This window comes from Micropterus salmoides, unplaced genomic scaffold (genome assembly GCF_014851395.1).
Source record: "Micropterus salmoides isolate LMB-PRFRI ecotype aquatic unplaced genomic scaffold, ASM1485139v1 Ms_hic_scaffold_2, whole genome shotgun sequence".
NCBI lineage: Eukaryota > Metazoa > Chordata > Actinopteri > Centrarchiformes > Centrarchidae > Micropterus > Micropterus salmoides.
The window spans coordinates 10446341-10467258 of NW_024041150.1; the positions used below are offsets into that span (position 1 = coordinate 10446341).

General features: G+C 40.8%; 2 protein-coding genes across 4 annotated transcripts in view; both read left to right on the forward strand.

Annotated features, from left to right (window-relative positions):
* The window catches only part of ache (acetylcholinesterase), a 50399-nt gene extending 46162 nt beyond the window's left edge, over nucleotides 1–4237 (forward strand). For both annotated transcript variants that reach the window (XM_038731739.1, XM_038731740.1), the window contains exon 9: nucleotides 193–4237. In XM_038731739.1, coding sequence (XP_038587667.1) covers nucleotides 193–314 — 122 coding nt within the window. In that variant the 3' untranslated portion in view covers nucleotides 315–4237. The remainder of the gene's footprint in view (nucleotides 1–192) is intronic.
* A 2114-nt stretch (nucleotides 4238–6351) lies between these two features.
* si:dkey-6n21.12 (schwannomin-interacting protein 1) lies at nucleotides 6352–20774 on the forward strand. Of its 2 annotated transcripts, none has more exons than XM_038731816.1 (7): nucleotides 6352–6492; nucleotides 8656–8906; nucleotides 17253–17377; nucleotides 19148–19268; nucleotides 19459–19584; nucleotides 19685–19802; nucleotides 19981–20774. In XM_038731816.1, the coding sequence occupies exons 2-7, from the start codon at nucleotides 8658–8660 to the stop codon at nucleotides 20079–20081; spliced, it is 840 nt and encodes a 279-aa protein (XP_038587744.1). In that variant the 5' UTR covers nucleotides 6352–6492; nucleotides 8656–8657; the 3' UTR covers nucleotides 20082–20774. The 2 variants fall into 2 exon arrangements, with proteins under 2 accessions (XP_038587744.1, XP_038587743.1); XM_038731815.1 differs by having other exon boundaries at nucleotides 6411–6753.
* The last annotated feature ends 144 nt before the right edge of the window (nucleotides 20775–20918 follow it).

The window sequence follows — 20918 nt, forward strand, 5'->3', positions numbered from 1 at the left end:
GTAGCCCGTTTAATACCGGGTTTCAGTACCCATCCCTACTTGGCAACCAATTGAAACACAAATGACAACCTCTGACCATGACATAAGAAACAGAACATCATGAGTGTAAAGCCGTACAACTTCAGTAGGGCGTGACAGCTCACTTGCTAAATCTAACCACTCTCTTCGCTGTGTCTTTGTTTCTTCTCTCAGACAACATCGATGAGGCAGAGCGTCAGTGGAAGGTGGAGTTCCATCGCTGGTCCTCCTACATGATGCACTGGAAGAGCCAGTTTGACCACTACAGCAAGCAGGAGCGCTGCACTGACCTCTGAGAGCCTCAGCAGAGAGATGAGAGAATGACTGGGAGGGGGGAGGCAGAGAGCCATGGCAGTTTTCCTCCATAGCCCCTCAGTGAAGTCTAACTTCATTTAACTTTTGTGTTCCGTTCTGTTTTCTGTTTCACTACACACACAAACTCGGGAACTGTTGATCTTTATTTATTTTATTTATACTATTTATTTACGGGTTGTTTTTCTGAACTTGTGTTTGTCTCTGTGGGCTATGGAGGGAATTTGTCATCAATGTGGAAGAATATTCAAAATGTAAAAGATGTGTGTCATTACCTCGTGTGTGTGTGTGTGTGTGTGTGCGTGTGTGTGCGTTTGTGTGTGTGTGTGTGTGTGTCTTAAATGTCCCCAGTTTAACTCAAATCTCGACAGGCCCACTTCAGGCTGGTTTGCTGTTGACTCACTGTTGAGGATTTCTTCTTTCCAACATATCAGGGTTTTGTTTTTTGGACTCAGCAACATTGTTTATTTCTGTCTCACATTTCTGTTGAAGTCTAAGTCTTGTTCTTGTTCATTACTACTAGTATGACCATTATTCCCATTACCTGTTGCGTTGCTTCACTTTGTTTTGTGTATTTCTCCTGTGGTAAAGCCATAAACTGGGTTACATCCAAGTGTTTGCCGTGTGAAAAGGCTTCATGGAAACATTAGACTCCCTAACCTGTGACATGTAAGTTAGATTCTTCCTGTAGATTTTTACTGTAGATGGTGACATTCATCCCAACTGACTAGTGCCTAATTTATATTTCTTTTCAGAAGTTCACTTTAAATCAGCTTGGTAGTTGGAACAGAAACTGTCTATTGAAAAAATCTGAACAAATATCCCTGCAAAAGGAAAGTGAATAAATTTAAAAGATTGTAACTACTAACTCAAGAGTACAAGGTGATGTCAGATTGTTTTGTGTGATTACCAGTCCAAAATGCTAAAATATAAAATTTTCTTAAAGAACAGCAGCCGACTCTCATATTTGAGATTATTGAACCATCCTGTTTTGGCATTTTTTACTTGAAAATTGACGATTAATCAGTTATAAAAATAGTTGCAGATACAATTTCATTAAATCAACTAACTGATTAATAAACTAATCATTGCAGCTCTAATCTTAAATCTGCTAACATAAGCTAATTGTCATGCCAGACAAAGTAAAACTGCAAAATTGAGCCTGGGTGGGGTTTACTGTCATGATTTAAACTTTTCATTTGTAAGATGAAGATTATGTTATTTTTTATCAAGTTATGTGGTCTCACTAAGCCGTTATATGTTGGATTTGAAAAATGTACATTTTTGCGTCTTTTAATCTGGTCCTTTTGGTGAGATGTAAGAAGTGGGACCTCTATTTGTTCTGGAAATGTGGGCTGAAATTACATTCTTAAATTACAATATCAAAAAATGTGTCGGCTGATTTAATGTGAAATAATTCAATATTTCACCATCAGAACGGAATTATAATTTTTAAGTGTTGAGAAGTATGTTACAGTAAACAGTACCCATGTTTCAAAATAAAACTTAGACTGAACTAACCAACTAACTAAAGCAAAGAATTAACTGAGTAAATAAAAAAATATATATATGTATTTATGTATTTCATTAACATTTCTGTTTGTGTGTGTCACACACACCTCCCTCTCTGTTCATTTCAGTCCTCACTGCTCTGTTCATCTTTTTACTTCTTTTTCCCTCTTATCCTCCCTCCCTTTTTTTTTAACCTCACATCTCCCTGCTTACTGTTTCTTTACTTTCCTTCATTCTATTTTCCCAACTGCACCATTCTCTCATCCTCCATTCCTCCACTCCAATCTTCATCTTCATATTAATTAACCTCCAACCACCCTCCTGTTTCTCTTACCCCTTTCATCCTTCACTCCCTCCTCTCCCTCTTACGTCAGACCTCCTTTTTTCAACTCTTTATACCCCCTCTTGTATCTCTTTTTCCTTCCACTTCATCTAACTTTTCTCCTCTTCTTCATCTCTCTCATCTCTCTTTCCTTCCTCATCAATCTTTCAGTTGCATCACTCTTCTCCTCCCCCTCCCTGCCCCTCCCCCACCTCTTTCCATCCTCCTGCTTTCTCATTAGTCTAATGGAGGCACAGTAATCCACTCAGCAGCGAATAATGTGACAGAGCGCTGGCTGAGCCTCTGGCCTGCCAGCCAACAGGACACGAAGGATGGATGGATGGAAAATGGAGGTGGAAAAGTAGAGGGATGAGGCAAGGAGAAAGAGATGGGAGGAGGGAAGAAGGGGGATGGATGAGGCAGAAGGAGAGGTGGAGATGTGATGGAAAAATGAAAAGACAGTCAGATAAATACATTACATAAGTCTTGCCCTTAGAAAAACTGTGTATGTGAGTTGCAGATTACTCATGTGGCACTGATAACAGAGAGAATTCTTAAAATGTAATAAAAAGTTGAAAACCTTTCGCTAAAATGACAAAATTATTATTAAATCAAGTGGTAATGACTGGTAATTTTGTCATTTTAGCAAAAGGTTTTCAACTTATAATATGCTGCTCAGATTTGGGTTTCAGGGCAGAAGCAGGTTCTTATGGGGCACCATCCAGGATTTGATTGCCCCACCCCAAAATACAGCTGCACGGGGTTACATAACAGTTAGATTTTTTTACCCTAAAAAAACACTGACTTAAGGTTACATATTTTACAGATGAAGACTTGTCTTGTAATTATATGGATTGGCTTTTTGTCAGCTCATTCTTATTGTAACATTACAGTGAAAATGTTTTAACAGAATTCTCAGCGAAAGAGAAAACTGAAGAAAAAATCTTAAATTGTGCCATTGTACTTTTCTGATGCTTTAGGTTGAAAGTGTACAGTTATCAGCTGGTTTGCAATACATACAGATCTTGTGCACACAAAACATTAACTAGTGAAGTAAATTCTTGATTCCACACAATATTAAGTGTTCTTATTTTGTGGGAACAAGATCCTTAAGTTGTTGTATGCACCAAAAAGTACTTAATAATTAGAGTAATGAATTAATACTTGTGCGCTCATGCTATCATCCAAGCTATAAAAAAAAAATCTATATGGAAAATCTTTCTGGACTGTGACGGTGTAGTTCATTGTGTGTGTTAGGTGTGTGTGTGCGCGTGAGTGCATGTGTGTAATGTAATCATTGTACCTGTCTGTCAACCTCTTTGCCATTTTTCTTTGAACACTGCGAGGGAACTGAATCAGCTTTGATTGGCTGATGGCTGTTACTGTTGGCATGTCAAACTCCTGTTTATGGATCCGAGTAGTGTAGTTTAGCTTGAGAAGAACTAAATATGAATAAAGGATTGTACCTGAAATACCAGTGAAGAAAGCATGTATGACTGACTGGCTGTGTGAATGACAGCTCCCCCAGCTCCTCTCATCCAATGGGAGACCCCGCTTAAGCCCAACCTCCTTCCCTTGCCCTCCTATCAAATCCTTGTGCATGTCGTGAAGTTGCCCTGTCCCCAGTATATCCTACAAAACATGGACTGTTATTTTCTGTAAAATTTATACTTTTGAACAAAACTATTAAAGTAAATAATATATCTCTAATGTTAGGTACGTTTAATGTTAGCAATAACGTAAATACGTCAGTAAAGGAATATATTTGATATTTAAATGCAGTGAAAATATAACGTGATAAAACAACAATGATAACGGATAGAGGTTGTGTTTTAAAAGCAATATTATTCTGAGTATAAACTAAACATGAGTGCCATAAATGTTTTCTTGTGTTTTTATGTTTGATTGACTTTGTTTCAGTCCTCTGCCTCATCATTGTTTGTTTCAGTCACTAGTAGTCTACTGTAAGTGTTAAAGGCTTTTGTAGCTTCGCAGTATGTCTCTGTGTATCATGAATGCTGACTTGGTTAAGCTATAGCAACAGAAATAAAGACACCCTGCTGCTTCTGTCAACCTCCAGCTTTTATTGAGTCTCAGCATGCACCATCGGCTGTTTGATCCAGACCAGGATACAAACAAACAAATTGGTGATCCTAGGTTTTTACTCAGGACATCCTATAGACACATTATTTTGGCTCCATTTCTATATATGCTCCCAATCTGGGGCTCACCCCCCCCCCCAAAAAAATCTCTGAAATAAGGTGATATATGCATCTAGGTTATCATAGCATCACACCATTATGTGATCTTAAATGAAGTGAAATCAAGTTTAAAACAAACAGCTGTGGCATTACATGCAGTGTACACAGTATTCTGTATCTAAAACTAATGAGGAGTTAAAATGACTTAACTTGAAACCGTTTTATTTCATGAATATGCTGTATTCCTGTGACTATGTTGGGTCTATTTGTTAAAAGTCTCTTTCTGACACAAAGATGAAAGCAATATAGTATCTGGCTGTGGCAGGACTGTAATCAGCATAGCTGAGCTACCTGCCTGCTCATTGCAGATGAAAATGTGTTTTGGGGAGGCATGAAGGGAGGGGGTGGCTCTTTCAAATACTTCCGAAATCTAGCTGTCTCTAGTTTTCCAGTGTTACTACCCTCTAAAATGAGATACCATGTTATAACATTATGAGATACTAAGTTGTTGTTATAAAAAAATTACTTTAAATTTATTGATATAAATAACTACAGTAGCTTTGTAGATCCTGGGGGACACACATGAAGGGAAAAGTCATGTTTTAAGTGTTGTCCTTCACTCAGTACTAATAGTTGCGTGCTGCCACCTAGTGTCCATTTTAATGTACGTAAAGCAAGTCACTGGGTTAATACTGTACAGATCATTTTGCCTCTGCAGCCGTCTCTCTCTAATAATGCTGCAGCTGAACAGCTTTAACAGTAATTTGATGGATTTGAACTGAAACTCGGGACTTAGAGGTGAAAGTCCTAGGTCACTTTGGCCAAAACAGGAACTTCTGTTCAGTGCACAGGACCTAGATTGTTGTTCAAGTTGTAAATAAAAAAAAGCTGTGACACCAGAGTCTTCTTCTGTTGTCATAGTTTACTGTAAGTGATGTGAAAACCAAGTTGGTCCATGTCAGAGTTTCCCCAGGACGGGAGGTAGTCTGACTGTGAGAGTTGATTGTTCACCCTGAGAATTCAGAAAATATGTGTGTACTTATCTATTATAAATATAAATGTAAAGGCATCGTCTTCATCTTTTCACTTACAATTTGACGATGTCTTGCTAGCGTAGCAAGAGCAACACGTCTCAGTTTTCTGTCTAGTGATTCAGTTTCTTCTCCTAATCTGAAATATTCGAATCATCGTGAGACTGATAGATTAATTTTGGGTGGCATTTCCACAGATGATTTTTATGATGATGACAGAGACAAATCCATGAGCTGTGTGAAAATAGTGTGTTAAATGTATTAATTACTATTTGTAATTTATAATAATATGAGAACAGTGCATTACAACACAAACAACCACAAAGGATGTTGCATTTCTTTATTTTGGGAAAATACAATCAGTATAATAATATGCAAGTTATACAAAATGTTAGGCCTATTTATTATGGATATAATTGTAATCCATCAAAATATTTTGAAGCTGTTATTTTAAGATTAAAGACTGAACAGTAATTCAGACACAGAATACAGCAACAACATTTAGTAAGTTAATAAGCCCCCTCCACCGCTGAGGAATATTTGGAAGCAGCTCCCAAACAGCCTATCTGCTATATTGCCAGTGCATGCAGGGTCAAGCACCAAGTGCGCGGGAAAACATATTCTCTTCATAAAATATAATTCAGTTTTTGTACAGTATCAGTGAGGTCCAGACCCCAGAAATGCTCAGCTGTCTCATTTGTGGTCTGATACAGTAAATCCAGTTAAGTGCCCCACATCACTAGTATATTCACCAAAATCAAAGTTTAAAAGTTGTGTTTGTGTAAGGCCGCTTTCTCAAGTAGACTGCATATGCACAAAGCAGATGTTCCGCAATAACAACCCGGAGAATACCAACTTCCGCTGCACCACGTCATTTACTGTAAACTGCGGAGATGATCCTGCGGGGGCCCGCCATTTTGTGTCTACAGAGTTCTAGCGTTCTAACATTCAGGTAGCGGTGCCTAGCTATCAAGAACACTTTTATTTTGAAGGCAGAGACAGGAAGTTGAAAAGTAGAATTTCCAATTGCCAACTTGTCCGTGTGGCGTGAAATTCTTGAAGTTGGGAGTCTTTTGTTCGTATGTTTGGACCCAAAGTGAGTGGATATCTGCCATGATAGCAGCCAAAAAGTAAAGCCGTCAAGACACAATTTAAAAGACGGAGAATAAGTTTGAACAGCCCTTGTGGGCATTTTTTCCGCATTTGGCTGAGTGAAACTCCTGATGGAAAGCAAGTGAGGGGAAATGTAACTAACGTTAGGAGGAGCTGAGCTAACTATGTGGCAACACTCAGCTTTTTCTCTGATAACAAGAGCAATAACGTTAGTTAGAGCGGTGCTTTTATTTCAGGCAAAGTGGTAAGTCACCTTTTAACAGCTAATGCCAGTTTGGTGTGATAACTACATTGTATGTGGTTAGTCAGTTTAGACAAAAATGTCTAATTTCGTTAGGTCCAAAGAAATAACGTATTGCATGCTAACGGATCTAACTTTGAGTTTAGGCAGGGCCGCAATCATCAGGATTTAAAAAATACTAAGGGTCCAAGGGTGGGTCCAAGTAGACTAACATTACCCCAAACATCAAGAGGACCAACTAAAGCTTTCTTTCTCCTTTTAAAACTAACAATAGTTTCACCTTTTATGTCATTCAAGTCACAGACCTCAGCTTCTTTTGGGAAAACAAATATGCAAGGAAATGTTTAAAAAATGTGGTTTAACTACATGTACTGCTGTCCTGACGGTATTTGCAGATTCCTTTAAAGACATTTCTCCACAAAAAGGGCAGCTAGAAATAACATGCATGGAATGTTACATGTAAAATGTTAGTTGTCTTTATTGATATTGATATTATTCTGTCAAACAAGGAGACACAGTTTGACATTTCCAGCCACCTGGATTGAAAATAGTCATGACTTGGTAAATGGGTTCGATTTTTTTATTGTGCAGTAGACTGAATATTTTTTCGTCCTGATGGTTGAAGGATTCTGTAAATACCTTCAGAACAGCACTAAATGATGTTCTTGACATTTAGTTACAGAAAAACAAATGGTTAGCTTTGTAAATGTTATAGTAATACACCAGAGGCACAAAGTGTGGCTATTTAAAAGCCCTCTTTGCACTGCCAAAAATAATCTTTGGCGTAAAATACTAAATCCTTTCATGTTTAAATGTGTTCAGTCTGAAAATTCTGGAATCAGTCTATAAACTGTAGAATATAAACTCTCTCAGGTTGCTAAAAACACATCATTCCCCCATAACACAGAGGTCATGACCTTAGTGTCTTTAGTGAGCTAGCTAATGCAACATATTACCGTCCACAGGGCTCCAGACCAACTTTTCAACTTTCCCAGTTGGTCGCACCAGTAAATGATTTGGTACCGGCCCTTCATTTTTCTTACAGGTATTAATCAATGACCTTGCATGCTAATGAATAGTTGTCTTAGTAATTAAGAAAACTTTATTTATATAGTGCGTTTCACAGACAAGAGCGGTCACAAAGTGCTTTACAGTAAAAAAATAAAATAAACTAAAAACAACAACGTGTAAAATACAAAACCATATGGCTAATTAAATGCTTGTCAAAAAAGATGTGTCTTTAGGTGTTTTCTAAAAGTTTCCACAGAATCCAAGACTCTCATGGCTAAAGGGAGAGAGTTTCAGAGCGGAGTCACAACATAGAAAGCACAGTCAACTCTTATTTTAAAAAAGGTTCCAGGAACAGGAAAATTCTTGGCCTGAAGGCCTCAGAGAGCGACCAGAAGTGTACGTGCAATAGATCCTGGATTTAACAGGGAGCTTGGCCATGTAAGGCTCTGTAAGTAATGTTAATTTGCATACCCAAGATTGACAGACTCCAGCTATTTGCAAAAAACTCTTAATTGCAAAAAACTCTTAATTGCCACAAACTTAAATCTGAGCATTGAGTTTCTTTTCCATGAGCACTGGCTAAGATATAGAATTCTATTATAAAATTTCAAAAGAAAACGCAACACAAATGTTGCAGTCATGCTCGCCTCACGCCCACCCCAGCCGCTGCCAGAGTTGAATCGTGTTTAACCTTTTTCTACGTGACGCACAGTTCGTCAGTGGACGATAGACTGATCCTTGAGTTTCCTGATTTATGTAACCGTTTCCTTACGGTGAGGATGAGGTGTTCCCACAAAGACCTTCACTGCTTTCTCTTCATTAAAATAATCTAATAATTTTACAGTAGCCTAGTGCACAGAAGCCAAACTTGTATCTTCGCTGTCACCCTTGTAGAGATGGAGGGAGCGAAGGAGAGACAGAGGCAGCAGCGAGAGGAGAAGGAAAGCAACGAGGCAGAAGACGGCAGGAGGAGTGATGACAACGCTGATAACGAAGATGAAGAGGATGAAAGTTCAGAGAGCGCGGCACTGGTGTGGCAGGAAGGCTATGGCGAAGACAATCTGGGCCATCCCATCATGCACTGGGAGGCACTGAGCCTGCGCATTGCTGAGCTGGAAAAGCAAGAAAAGGAGAAGGCGGCAAAGGTCAGTAGTCATACACTAGGGCTGAACGATTTGGGAGAAAACATCTTCTTGCAATTATTTCTACCACATATTATGATACGATTTAAAATAAAAAATAAAAAAAAGTTTAACTAAAGTTCAGTATTCACTGCTACCCTATTTTTGACTGAAGCAGCGTCAAGCAACAGAGCAGATGAAGCGGGCAGGAAATCAGACACAGAACGGCATAGAGAATTTGGTCAATTTTCAAAATAAAATAACCTGTGCAGTCTCCTGAGCATATATCAACAATAGTTAAAACAGACATAAAGAAAGAATTTAACTATGTAGACAAGCGTGGCCATGGTAGAAGCACAAAAATCAAGGACAACAGAACAAATTAACATCTGAACAAGTCAGCAAAATCAGGCAGGCAAAACGCTCTTATTGTGCTCCATGTGAAATCTGGCCGTGCAGAGAACAGAACGAAACAAAGCGGGCTCACAGAGCATAGTTGACACAAATGACAAATTAACAACACGTCAACTACATAGGGCCACGTTTTGCTGCTGAAACACCGCAGCATAGCCACTGCCTGTGTTAGTTTGGCTGACTGTATTATCCCACACATTTTCCTCTAGTTTCATTTATTGTTGTAAATGTACACCTGTGCCCACTTTGATTGGTGTGTAACAGGAGGCATATGGTGCTTGTGATTGGCGAGCAAGTCTGTCACACAAGGATGACAATGGAATGAATCTGTAACTGCATGACTGTTTAAAACGGGTCAGATGTGCTGTATAATTAACCTACATTTTAATCCTATCATATACTGGAAGAGGGGGGAGTCTACAGGGCTCTACGCTAACTTTTTTCCCAAGGAGCACATGTGCTGCTAAATGAGAAAAAAAAGCACAGCGAAAAATGTAACAGAGTTTTAAAAAAAAAATTATTTTATACATATTTATACTACGTGTGTGCTTGTTCTCCTTGTGTTCAACTATGGTGTGAAACCACTGGAGCACTGGCAGTGAATACCCTTCTATCTGGACACTTGGCATTGGCCTTAAAATCTTTTTAAAGCTTTTTATAATATTGAAACAGATGTTTTGAAAATTTCACACATTGAAAACAGCTTTTAAAACACTGATCACTCATCGCAAAAAACTTGCGATACACCATCAGCACCCACAAAACCCATGCCACACCTAATGTAAACAAGACTACTCAACAGTATGACAATAACTTTAGTAAACAGATGTAAAATAGAACAAGGGGAACGTGTTACACTCAGGAGGAGACTAGAAGGAGCACATACTGGCACATTGCCATCCTGTGCAGTAAAAATCTGCATCTTTCCACTGCAGAGGCTCTTTCACACAACATGGAGGAGAAAGTAGTTCAAATGTGTGTATTAGTGCAATATCATTAGATAAAATGTAAAATTTTAATCAAATTGTATACTGTTAGTATGTTCATGTGTAAATTATTTAATTTTACTATATGCATTGTCATTTTATGTATTATATACTACATAGGTCACCACTAGTATACTATTAATTCCAGTTGGACAAAACAGCAGTTTCATATTTGTGTGTTGTTTTTATTCATTAAATCTTTGGTAGTTACTCGCACATTGTGCTTGTAAATCACTTTTGCAGTTCGCACATATGGATTTTTAGGGGCATATGCGAACAAAATGGTCGCACCGTAGCGCCCTGGTCTAATGTTTAGTCCTAGGCTGGGAACACTCACTTTTATTGTCTCTGTAGGAGATCCTACACAGGAGAAAGTTAAAGTACTTTCAGAGTCCTTGGTGGAGTTTAGAGTATATGGATCTGTCCCAGAAAGCAGGTTTAGTGAAAACTCTGAGTTCACCGGTCCTCCGAGTTGGGGGAAACTCTTGAGCTTTCAGCTCCAGAAACAGAAATCACTTTTGCCCCTTTTACACCGCATGGTACCAGCTTGACTCGCCTCGACTCTACTCACCTATTTTGGTTTTCCATTGAGAAAAAGTTGTACCTGGTACTTATTTTTTCCGCATCACCTCTGTCGAGGTTCCAATCAGGCTGAGGCAATACCAAAAGGTGACGTGAAAACACTGCAGACTACTGATTGATCAGAGAGAATTGTCAGTATTCGCTGCATCATCGTTGCCAGACGTAGGCCAGAAACATGATTTCAATTTTCATCTGTTATTTCATCACTAAATCCACTTCTAAGAAGAAGTTTTGAAGTGAAAAATCAACTGTGTAGATTTTGAATATTGTCAGTTCCACGAAAATTGATGGCGCATCAAAAATGTGCTTGAAGGTTTTCGGAGTTGAGGCGCTGCTCATGTCCTGCCCGGTTCTATGGTCACTCAGGCCGCAGCAGACAACTCCAGCAACAACGGCAGAGGAAAACACAGCTGTAAGGTTTTCATACCATTTATCTGTCTTTATATTCTGAGTAACATGACTCCGGGGAGTAAGCTAGTGTGTGTCACGTGTGTGTGTGTGTGTGTGTGTGTGTGTGTGTGTCGCATTGAACATTACGTCATGGCAGGTGTGTGTGTGTGTGTGTGTGTGTGTGTGTGTGGAGTTGCTGTGACGACCAGCTACATTGAGGGGTACTATCTCTGGGTATCTGCAATGAAAAACAGAGGATGGCGGGCCGAAACCGAATCGAGAAGAGTCGAGTCGAGGCAAGTTGAGCTGGTACCAGCGGTGGAAAATAGGCTTTTATTTCTGTCCTCTTGGGGAGTTGGTTGATACACCTGCTGAGATTTAACTTCACCTGAACTAATGAATAAATGCAGGCTTTGGTACTGCATTGCGGTAAACTGTTTAAAAGACCAAGCAGAGCTTTATGACAAAATCAGCGCTGTCATAACCTTGTAATAAATAACATGCTGTCTAGAGCCAGACCAATTTATCGTTTTGCTGATATTATTAGATTAATTCAAGGGCAGCGTTTCCTCTGCGTCACTGTATCATAGAGCCAGAAGGGGGTTAGGAAATTGTTTCAGTAGCATTGGATAGAATTCAGGTTATAAACTAGATATAGAAAGTAGTCATCGTGGCAGATTATATGTAAGGTAATAACTTCTGCATGACTATCTATCTATATATCTATCGAGATAGAGATATATATATATATAAAAGAGAGAGAGATATACACACACACAGTGGAGAGGACAAGTATTTGATACACTGCTGATTTTGCAGGTTTTGTAGAGGTCTGTAATTTTTATCATAGGTACACTTCAACTGTGAGACGGAATCTAAGACAGAAAAACAGAAAATCACATTGTATGATTGTTAAATAATTAACTTAGATTTTATTGCATAAGTATTTGATCACCTACCAACCAGTAAGAATTCCGGCTCTCAGAGACCTGTTAGTTCTTCTTTAAGAAGCCCTCCTGTTCTCCACTCATTACCTGTATTAACTGCACCTGTTTGAACTCGTTGCCTGTATAAAAGACACCTGTTCACACACTCAATCAAGCAGACTCCAACCTCTCCACAATGGCTGAGACCAGAGAGCTGTGTAAGGACATCAGAGATAAAATTGTAGACCTGCACTAGGCTGGGATGGCCTACAGGACAATAGGCAAGCAGCTCGGTGACAAAGCAACAACTGTTGCCGTAATTATTAGAAAATGGAAGAAGTTCAAGATGACGGTCAATCTCCCTCGGTCTGGGGCTCCATGCAAGATCTCACCTCGTGGTGCATCAACGATCCTGAGGAAGGTGAGGGATCAGCCCAGAACTACACAGCAGGACCTGGTCAATGACCTGAAGAGAGCTGGGACCACAGTCTCAAAGAAAACCATTAGTAACACATTACACCGTCATGGATTAGAATCCTGCAGCACACGCAAGGTCCCCCTGCTCAGGCCAGCGCATGTCTGTCTGAAGTTTGCCAGTGACCATCTGGATGATCCAGAGGAGGAATGGGAGAAAGTCATGTGGTGTGATGAGACAAAAATAGAACTTTATGGTCTAAACTCCACTCACTGTGTTTGGAGGAAGAAGAAGGATGAGTACAACCCCAAGAACACCATCCCAACTGTGAAGCATGGAGGTGGAAACATCATTCTTTGGGGATGCTTTTCTGCAAAGGGGACAGGATGACAGGACCTGAAGGATCTGGAGAAGGTCTGTATGGAGCAGTGGGCCAAAATCCCTGCTGCAGTGTGTGCAAACCTGGTCAAGAACTACAGGAAACGTATGATATGCAAACAAAGGTTTCTGTACCAAATATTAAGTTATGCTTTTCTGATGTATCAAATACTTACAGTGAGGAAAATAAGTATTTGAACACCCTGCTATTTTGCAAGTTCTCCCACTTAGAAATCATGGAGGGGTCTGAAATTGTCATCATAGGTGCATGTCCACTGTGAGAGACATAATCTAAAAAAGAAAAATCCAGAAATCACAATGTATGATTTTTTAACTATTTATTTGTATGATACAGCTGCAAATAAGTATCTGAACACCTGAGAAAATCAATGTTAATATTTGGTACAGTAGCCTTTGTTTGCAATTACAGAGGTCAAATGTTTCCTGTAGTTTTTCACCAGGTTTGCACACACTGCAGAAGGGATTTTGGCCCACTCCTCCACACAGATCTTCTCTAGATCAGTCAGGTTTCTGGGCTGTCGCTGAGAAACACGGAGTTTGAGCTCCCTCCAAAGATTCTCTATTCGGTTTAGGTCTGGAGACTGGCTAGGCCACGCCAGAACCTTGATATGCTTCTTACGGAGCCACTCCTTGGTTATCCTGGCTGTGAGCTTCGGGTCATTGTCATGTTGGAAGACCCGGCCTCGACCCATCTTCAATGCTCTAACTGAGGGAAGGAGGTTGTTCCCCAAAATCTCGCAATACATGGCCCCGGTCATCCTCTCCTTAATACAGTGCAGTCGCCCTGTCCCATGTGCAGAAAAACACCCCCAAAGCATGATGCTACCACCCCCATGCTTCACAGTAGGGATGGATGGAGGAAGAAACAACTCCTAGCTCAGTGTTATAACATCTGCAAACGACAACTGCTATCACAACCAGAGATTAATGAGGTACAACAAATATGCTACGGCAATGGGGAGCCAGGACGACAGGTCAGCGGAGAGATGTCGTCGTCATCATCATCCCCACACTCAGAGATTGGGTCCCAAGCCCCAATAACAACAAGCCCTTACGGCACTGAATCACTCAAAATAAGGGTGACTGACCAACTATTGAAGATCATAACTAAGCTGGACCCCCAAGTACAATGACCAAGATTGCCAAGGCTAAGTGACAAAGTACCCTCTGAAAGTCTGCTAGAAGATATGAATGCAGCACTACATACTATCCCCACTATCCGCCACAGCAATCGATCCTAGAGATGCTTGGCTATAAGATGAACACAAGCCACAAAGACCCCCATGGAGAAGGCTAGAGGCCAAGATCAAGGCAACACGAAGAGCTGCCTGGATTGACTACAAGAAAGCCTACGACTCTTGGAATGCTTGGAAATATACAAGATCAACAGGACACTAATAGCCTTCATCAAGAACTCAATGGGGCTGTGGAAAACAAGTATGGAAGCCAACTCAAAGCCAATTGCACAAGTCACCATCAAGTGTGGCATATACGAAAGTGATGCACTATCCCCGCTGCTGTTCTGCATAGGCCTGAACCCCCTCAGCCAGATCATCACAAAGACTGGCTACAGATACCGGTTCCCAAGTGGAATAACCATCTGTCACCTCCTCTACATGGATGACATCAAGCTGTATGCCAGAAATGAGTGAGACATCGACTCACTGATCCACACTACCAGGATCTACAGCAACGACATTGGAATGTCGTTTGGACTGGACAAGTGTGGTCGCATGGTATCAAAAAGAGGGAAGACGATCAGAACCGAGGGGATTGAACTACCAGAAGGCCACATTGCAGATGTTCAGGACAGCTACAAATACCTTGGGGTGCGGAAACGGAAACCATGAGGAGGCAGAAAGGAAGTCCGCCACAGCCAAATACCTACAGAGAGTAAGGCGGGTCCTGAAAAGTCAGCTGAATGGGAAGAACAAGATCCGAGCCATCAACACATACACCCTGCCAGTCATCAGATACCCCGCTGGTATAATAAACTGGCCAATAGAGGCTACTGACATCAAGGCAAGAGAGCTCCTCACAATGCATGGAGGGTTTCACCCCAAATCCAGCACCTTAAGACTGTACACCAAGCATAGCGAGGGAGGCCGAGGGCTAGTGTCAAGTCCACTGTCCAGATGAAACAACAAAGATCCAAGAGTACATCAGGAAGATGGCCCCCAAAGATGAAGGGCTTAGTGAAGCAGAAATCAGAGGGTGAGGACAAGGAAGACGAAGAACCTTCATGGAGAGACAAGCCGCTGCACGGCATGTACCACAGACAAATAGAAGAAGTGGCTGATATCAAGAAATCCTACCAGTGGCTGGAAAAGGCTGGACTGAAGGACAGCACAAGAACAGGCACTCAGTACAAGACATCACACCAGGCAGGACCCCAGGTGCCAGTGTATGAATGAGTGTCAATGTTAGTTTCCGTTTGAGCACTTAGGCTCAGTGTATGAATGTGTGTGACTGAATGCAGATGTAGTGTAAAAGCGCTTTGAGTGGTCGAAAAGACTTGAAAGGCGCTATACAAATACAGAGCATTTACATTTACAGTACATCAAACATTCAAAAACCCAATACACATTCCCTGAATTGAGCTGCATCTTGTGATATAGGCCATGCACATTTTTGCCTTTATGTTGCAAAATCATGAAATATGCGAAACCTACGTAGTTCAAACATAATGACTGGCGACTGCCGATCGATCGCTGATTTACCCCTGATCACAGTCTGACTGTTGCCGAGCACACCGACTGGCAAATCAGCCTTAAAATCATGTAGTGTGAACTAGGCTTAAGGGCTTGTGTCAACAAGAGTTTTTCTCAGCATTTACATTTACGCTGCCACTGGACACTTCTAGAGCAGTGGAGAGGAGTTCTCTGGAGTGACAACTGTGCGTATGCATGGCTCAGAGTTTGCATGGCGGACCGCACATTCCCCCATCAAGTTTTTTTTGTTTGTTTTTTTTTGGTTTTTTTTTAATAGATCACAACCTTTGCGTGTTTCCAGCCCTGTTTTGTATGTATGCACCGTTTGTAAATGAGGCCCCATGGACTGAGTGTTTCTATTTAGTCAAATTAGATTTAAAAATGACACTTCATAAGACACTTAATAACGGGCTCTGTTGTAAAGTAGTTTACAAACAATTTAGAGTAGAAGTTTTTTTATTTAATGAAATAAAAAAATAAAAAATTAAGTTCTGTCATCCATTATTCCATTACTTTTCCTCATGTTTCAGATTTTTGCCATGGTATTGTTTCAGTATCTATATGAAGATATTTAGGCTGGTATCATATCAAAGTCTTGAATTTGGTAACATGACAACACTATTCTGACCAGACTTATCCGGACAGTACATGGGTGTACCAGGGTCCCACTGTTTTCTGCGGCTCTGAGCTGATTGCACTGCTGGGCATCTTCTGAAGATGAATCTTGTGAAGTGAAGTAAGCATGTGTCAGAATTACTAGTTTTACTTTACATTATCACCTGTAATTTACTTCACTAATGTTGGCGTGTTTCATTTCCTTTATGAAAAACAATCTGGGAACTTTACCACCACAATATTTTATTTCTGGAGGCACTGAAATCAAATTAAACCAGGCACCAACCAGTACCACTGAAGACTGGACCACTAATCATTTTTAACCACAAACCATACAAGGCATTTTGTAACTGGTTCCAGCGTGCTGTGTTCATGGATGTTGTGAACGTGGTTCACCATCACATCCCAATTAGAGTGGAAGCTGCAGTCGAGTACAGATATTTAATAATAATAATAATAATAATAATCTTTATTTTATAGAGCACTTTTCAAAAAACAGTTACAAAGTGTAATAATGACTGGTCACTACAGATTCAGGTCCTTCCTTTCTGTAAAAAAGAAAATGTCATTTTAAAAGAAAGCTATCCTAAACGGAACAACCGCCAGCCCTGCCATAAGATCGACTTGTACGAAGCTTATAATACTTTGTCTCTACTGATGTTCAGTCTGAGAGGTGTTAAATAGTATGTGTAATGTGTCTTAAGTTGCAGTGTGTTGAGCGCTCAGGACCTCCATATTAATGAGATGCTAGTTGACAAAACCAAGCAGAGAAGCCACACTTGCAGTGCCAATGTTCATTATTTAACCTACCCACTGTTTCCTTAGCATGAAGCTATAAAAGTACACCGATGAAAAGAATACATTTACATTGCTGTCCCAATGTGCTATGTTTTTGTATTGTCTGTGTAACATATGTCTGGTGTGGTTTTCAGAGTGGAGTTTCTCTGGAGAGAGGCAGAGGTCCAGTGAGCTGGACAGAGGACAGAGGGCGGAGAGCAGAGAGCTGGGAGGATGGAGACGACTCCTACAACAGCCATGTTCTGGCACTCACCTCCCGGTACACACACACGCCTCTCACTTCTTAGGAGACTGCCTTTACTAATGAGGGTTTACTAATCACTCAAATGTGATTGTACAGGTTTTGTCCGTGTATTAGAGGAAGAATTCCAAGGAAAGCCCAATCTAAATCTAGATTTGAATGGTAGCTCCACAACAGGTCTAACAGTGTATTAATAGTCATGTTGTTTCAGATTGCTTGCAGTCCCTACAAGTTGCAGTTTGCATAAAGCCCCACAATATGTTGGATGGATATCGTTTATGGGTGGAATGCAATGCTTAGTTGGCGATTCTTCTTTAGAGTTTTACCCAAGAGGTACAGCACTACATTTCAGAAGGAAGTATTCTTGCTCCACGTTTATCTGGCATCTACCTGACAGCTACTAGTTATTTTGCAGATTAGTGATTTGCACACAAAACATAAAACCGTATGTAAAATTTAACAAATTGTTATAGATCAAACTATCCAGCTATATAGAAAATAGCCCAGTTTAAATGAGCTCTACCTCAAACAAATACAGTATGTCACAAAAGTGAGTACACTCCTCACATTTTTGTAAATATTTGATTATATCTTTTCATGTAACAACACTGAAGAAATGACACTTTGCTACAGTGTAAAGTAGTGAGTGTACAGCTTGTATAATGTATATAAGTGTAAATTTGCTGTCCCCTCAAAATAACACACATCATGGTAAAGAACTCTCTGAGGATCTGAAAAAAGAATGGTTGCTCTACATAAAGATGGCCTAGGCTGTAGAAGATTGCCAAGACCCTGAAACTGAGCTGCAGCACTGTGGCCAAGACCATACAACAGTTCAACAGGACTGGTGAGCTACAGTTCATTGAGGGAACCATGAATGCCAACATGTACTGTGACATACTGAAGCAGAGCATGATCCCCTCCCTTCAGAGACTGGGCCACAGGGCAGTATTCCAACAGGATAACGACCCCAAACACACCTCCAAGATGACCCCTGCCTTGCTAAAGAAGCTGAGGGTAAAAGTTACCTATTGAGAATCCTTGGGGCGTCCTCGAACGGAAGGTGGAGGAGAGGACTCCAGTGGCAACATGTAAAGTCCTGGTGAACTCCAGGCCCAAGAAGGTTAAGGCAGTGCTGGAAAATAATGGTGGCCACACAAAATATTGACACTTTGGGCCCAATTTGGACATTTTCACTTAGGGGTGTACTCACTTTTGTTGCCAGCGATTTAGATGTTAATGGCTCTGGGATGTGTTATTTTGAGGGGACAGCAAATTTACACTGTTACAAGCTGTCCACTCACTACTTTACATTGTAGCAAAGTGTCATTTCTTCAGTGTTGTCACATGAAAAGATATAAATCAAATATTTACAAAAATGTGAGGGGTGTACTGACTTTTGTGACATACTGTATATAGTCTGTATGCACAGTGTAGGGCTCACACCTTCTGGTCCTTTGGTTAATAGTTGATATACTCTTGTTCAATCACATTCTCATTGGTCAGACAATTGCTCGTGTTACTTTCATACTGCTTAATACATTATTTTTGGGGACAGGAGGGACCTATGCAATCCTGATATATTGTTTTTCAGGGGTATTATTGTGTAAAAAATAACTGATTCTGAATATTTAAATAAATGTTTTTTTCAATATTCGTATGGTTTGATAGACTGTAAAACTTATAAGGCAACTGAATAGCTGTGAATGTCATTTTCTCACCACACACACTAGTCAGTCAGACGTCAGTATAAATCCACCATCTGTTTGACTGTTGTGTGTCCTCCAGCCTGCAGACACAGATGAATCTTCAGCTCTGCTTCATCAACAACAGTGAAAGTGAGGAAGAGAAGGAGGAGGAGGAGGAGGAAGAAGGAAAGACCAGCAAGAGGGAAAGTAGCAACACACGGGTAACTCCCCTAACCCAAGTTCCTGTTAGTATAATACAGCGGTTCAGATGAGATGAGCTGAGAGTGGATGCTTGTAGTAGCAGTCAGTAAAGAAGAATAAGACATATGAACAGAGCTACCCCCTCCTCTTGTTATTTCATGTGTCTTCTCCATGTTCTTCCCACACTTGTGTCCATCCCTGCTGATGAAGAGAGGGACTGTTCAGGTCCATAAGAGTCCTCAGCCTCCTGCCAAGCCAACGAAGCCAAAATCCAGAGGCATTAGGAACACTCTGAGAAATCTACGAGACAGACTGAGAACAGATCATGGAACACTGGTGAGAGCTAAACATCCCATCCTGTTGGAGTGATGTAGCCTTTCCCCCAGTTTATCACAGCTGACCCCATCTCTCCTCTACTCCTGTCCTCTCTTCTTAGACTGGAGCTCGTAGTGATCCTGTAGTCCAGAGAAGACATTTGGAGCGCAGTGATTTACAAAACTTCAGTATGAAGGACCTGAATGCTCTTTGTACTTCTCTCAGCCAAGCCATCCAAGGTAGCAACCTGCACACAGTAATTCCACTTCTTCTAGCTGCATTCTTAACTGCAACCCTAATCCTTAGACACAACAAGTCTCCAATGCACCCATCTCTGAAGTGCTGCTCTTGATTTTTTTTTTTTTTTTTTTTTGTATATTGTATATTGAACTTTTATTTTTCATCTGTCCATGTCAGACCTGAGCTCAGAGCTGGTGGGTCGCCTCCAGGTCCGTGACCAGCTGAGGACAGAGCAGGATGCCATGCTGTTGGAGGTCCAGGATCTGACATCGTTGTGAACCTGCCGATCACTCCCAGCTGAAGTTCACCTGCCTACCTTTGGGGAGTAATAATGTCACCAAACCTCTGAACAAGTGTCATAGTCTGTGAACATTGTTGGGAATCAGACGGTGTCACAGTGCCTCATCTCAGTCAGTCCCTCCTAATGTTGGTCTGACCAGCCGATCACAGTGAAGAGTGTCAGTCCCTTTCTTGTACATTCAGTTGCATAATATTTTTCAATGTTGTTGTCTTTGTGGTATAGTTGTAAGGGAAACTTTGTCTCACTAAAGGAAAGTGTCCACCTGCAGTGATTTTAAACTTGGGTATGACAGAACTAGCTTTGTCCAGCAGGCGTGGTCAATGCGTCAAAGCTGTATGGTACTGCCAACAACTAAAACTGAGCTGGTCACAACACCCAGGTAGTGGATGGTGGCCTTAAAGGGACACGGTGACATTTATTTGGAAATATCCTCTTTTGCCTTCTTGCTCGTAGTCAGGTTAGAGGATCAGTACAAGTTTCATCTCCACTGTGTCCACAGCAGATAGTGGTCTGGGTCGTGTTAAACCCAGCTTAGCACCGTGACTGGAAGCAAGGGAAAATGTACAGTGTGTAGTTCCCTCCTTAACACACCACGCTGGGTCCAAACCAAAATTCAGATGCAAAATATTTGTGTAAAAACATTTTGCACATTAAAAATGTACATCAAGGAGTGCCCCGATAGTCCTTACCACAGCAGCCTTAGCCAAGCTGAGGAGAATGGAGTGGGTCGTTCACTAATCAGAAGGTCGGTGGTTTGATCCCCGGCTCCTCTAGTCTGCATGTCTAAGTGTCCCCATGCAAGATACTGAACCCC

Coding starts and splice junctions, on each gene's coding strand:
- si:dkey-6n21.12 (XM_038731816.1), top strand. CDS start 8,658: ATGGAGGGAGCGAAGGAGAGACAGAGGCAGCAGCGAGAGGAGAAGGAA. Junction 19,269..19,458: donor GGGAAAGTAGCAACACACGG/GTAACTCCCCTA, acceptor CTGCTGATGAAG/AGAGGGACTGTTCAGGTCCA. Junction 19,803..19,980: donor TCTCAGCCAAGCCATCCAAG/GTAGCAACCTGC, acceptor TGTCCATGTCAG/ACCTGAGCTCAGAGCTGGTG.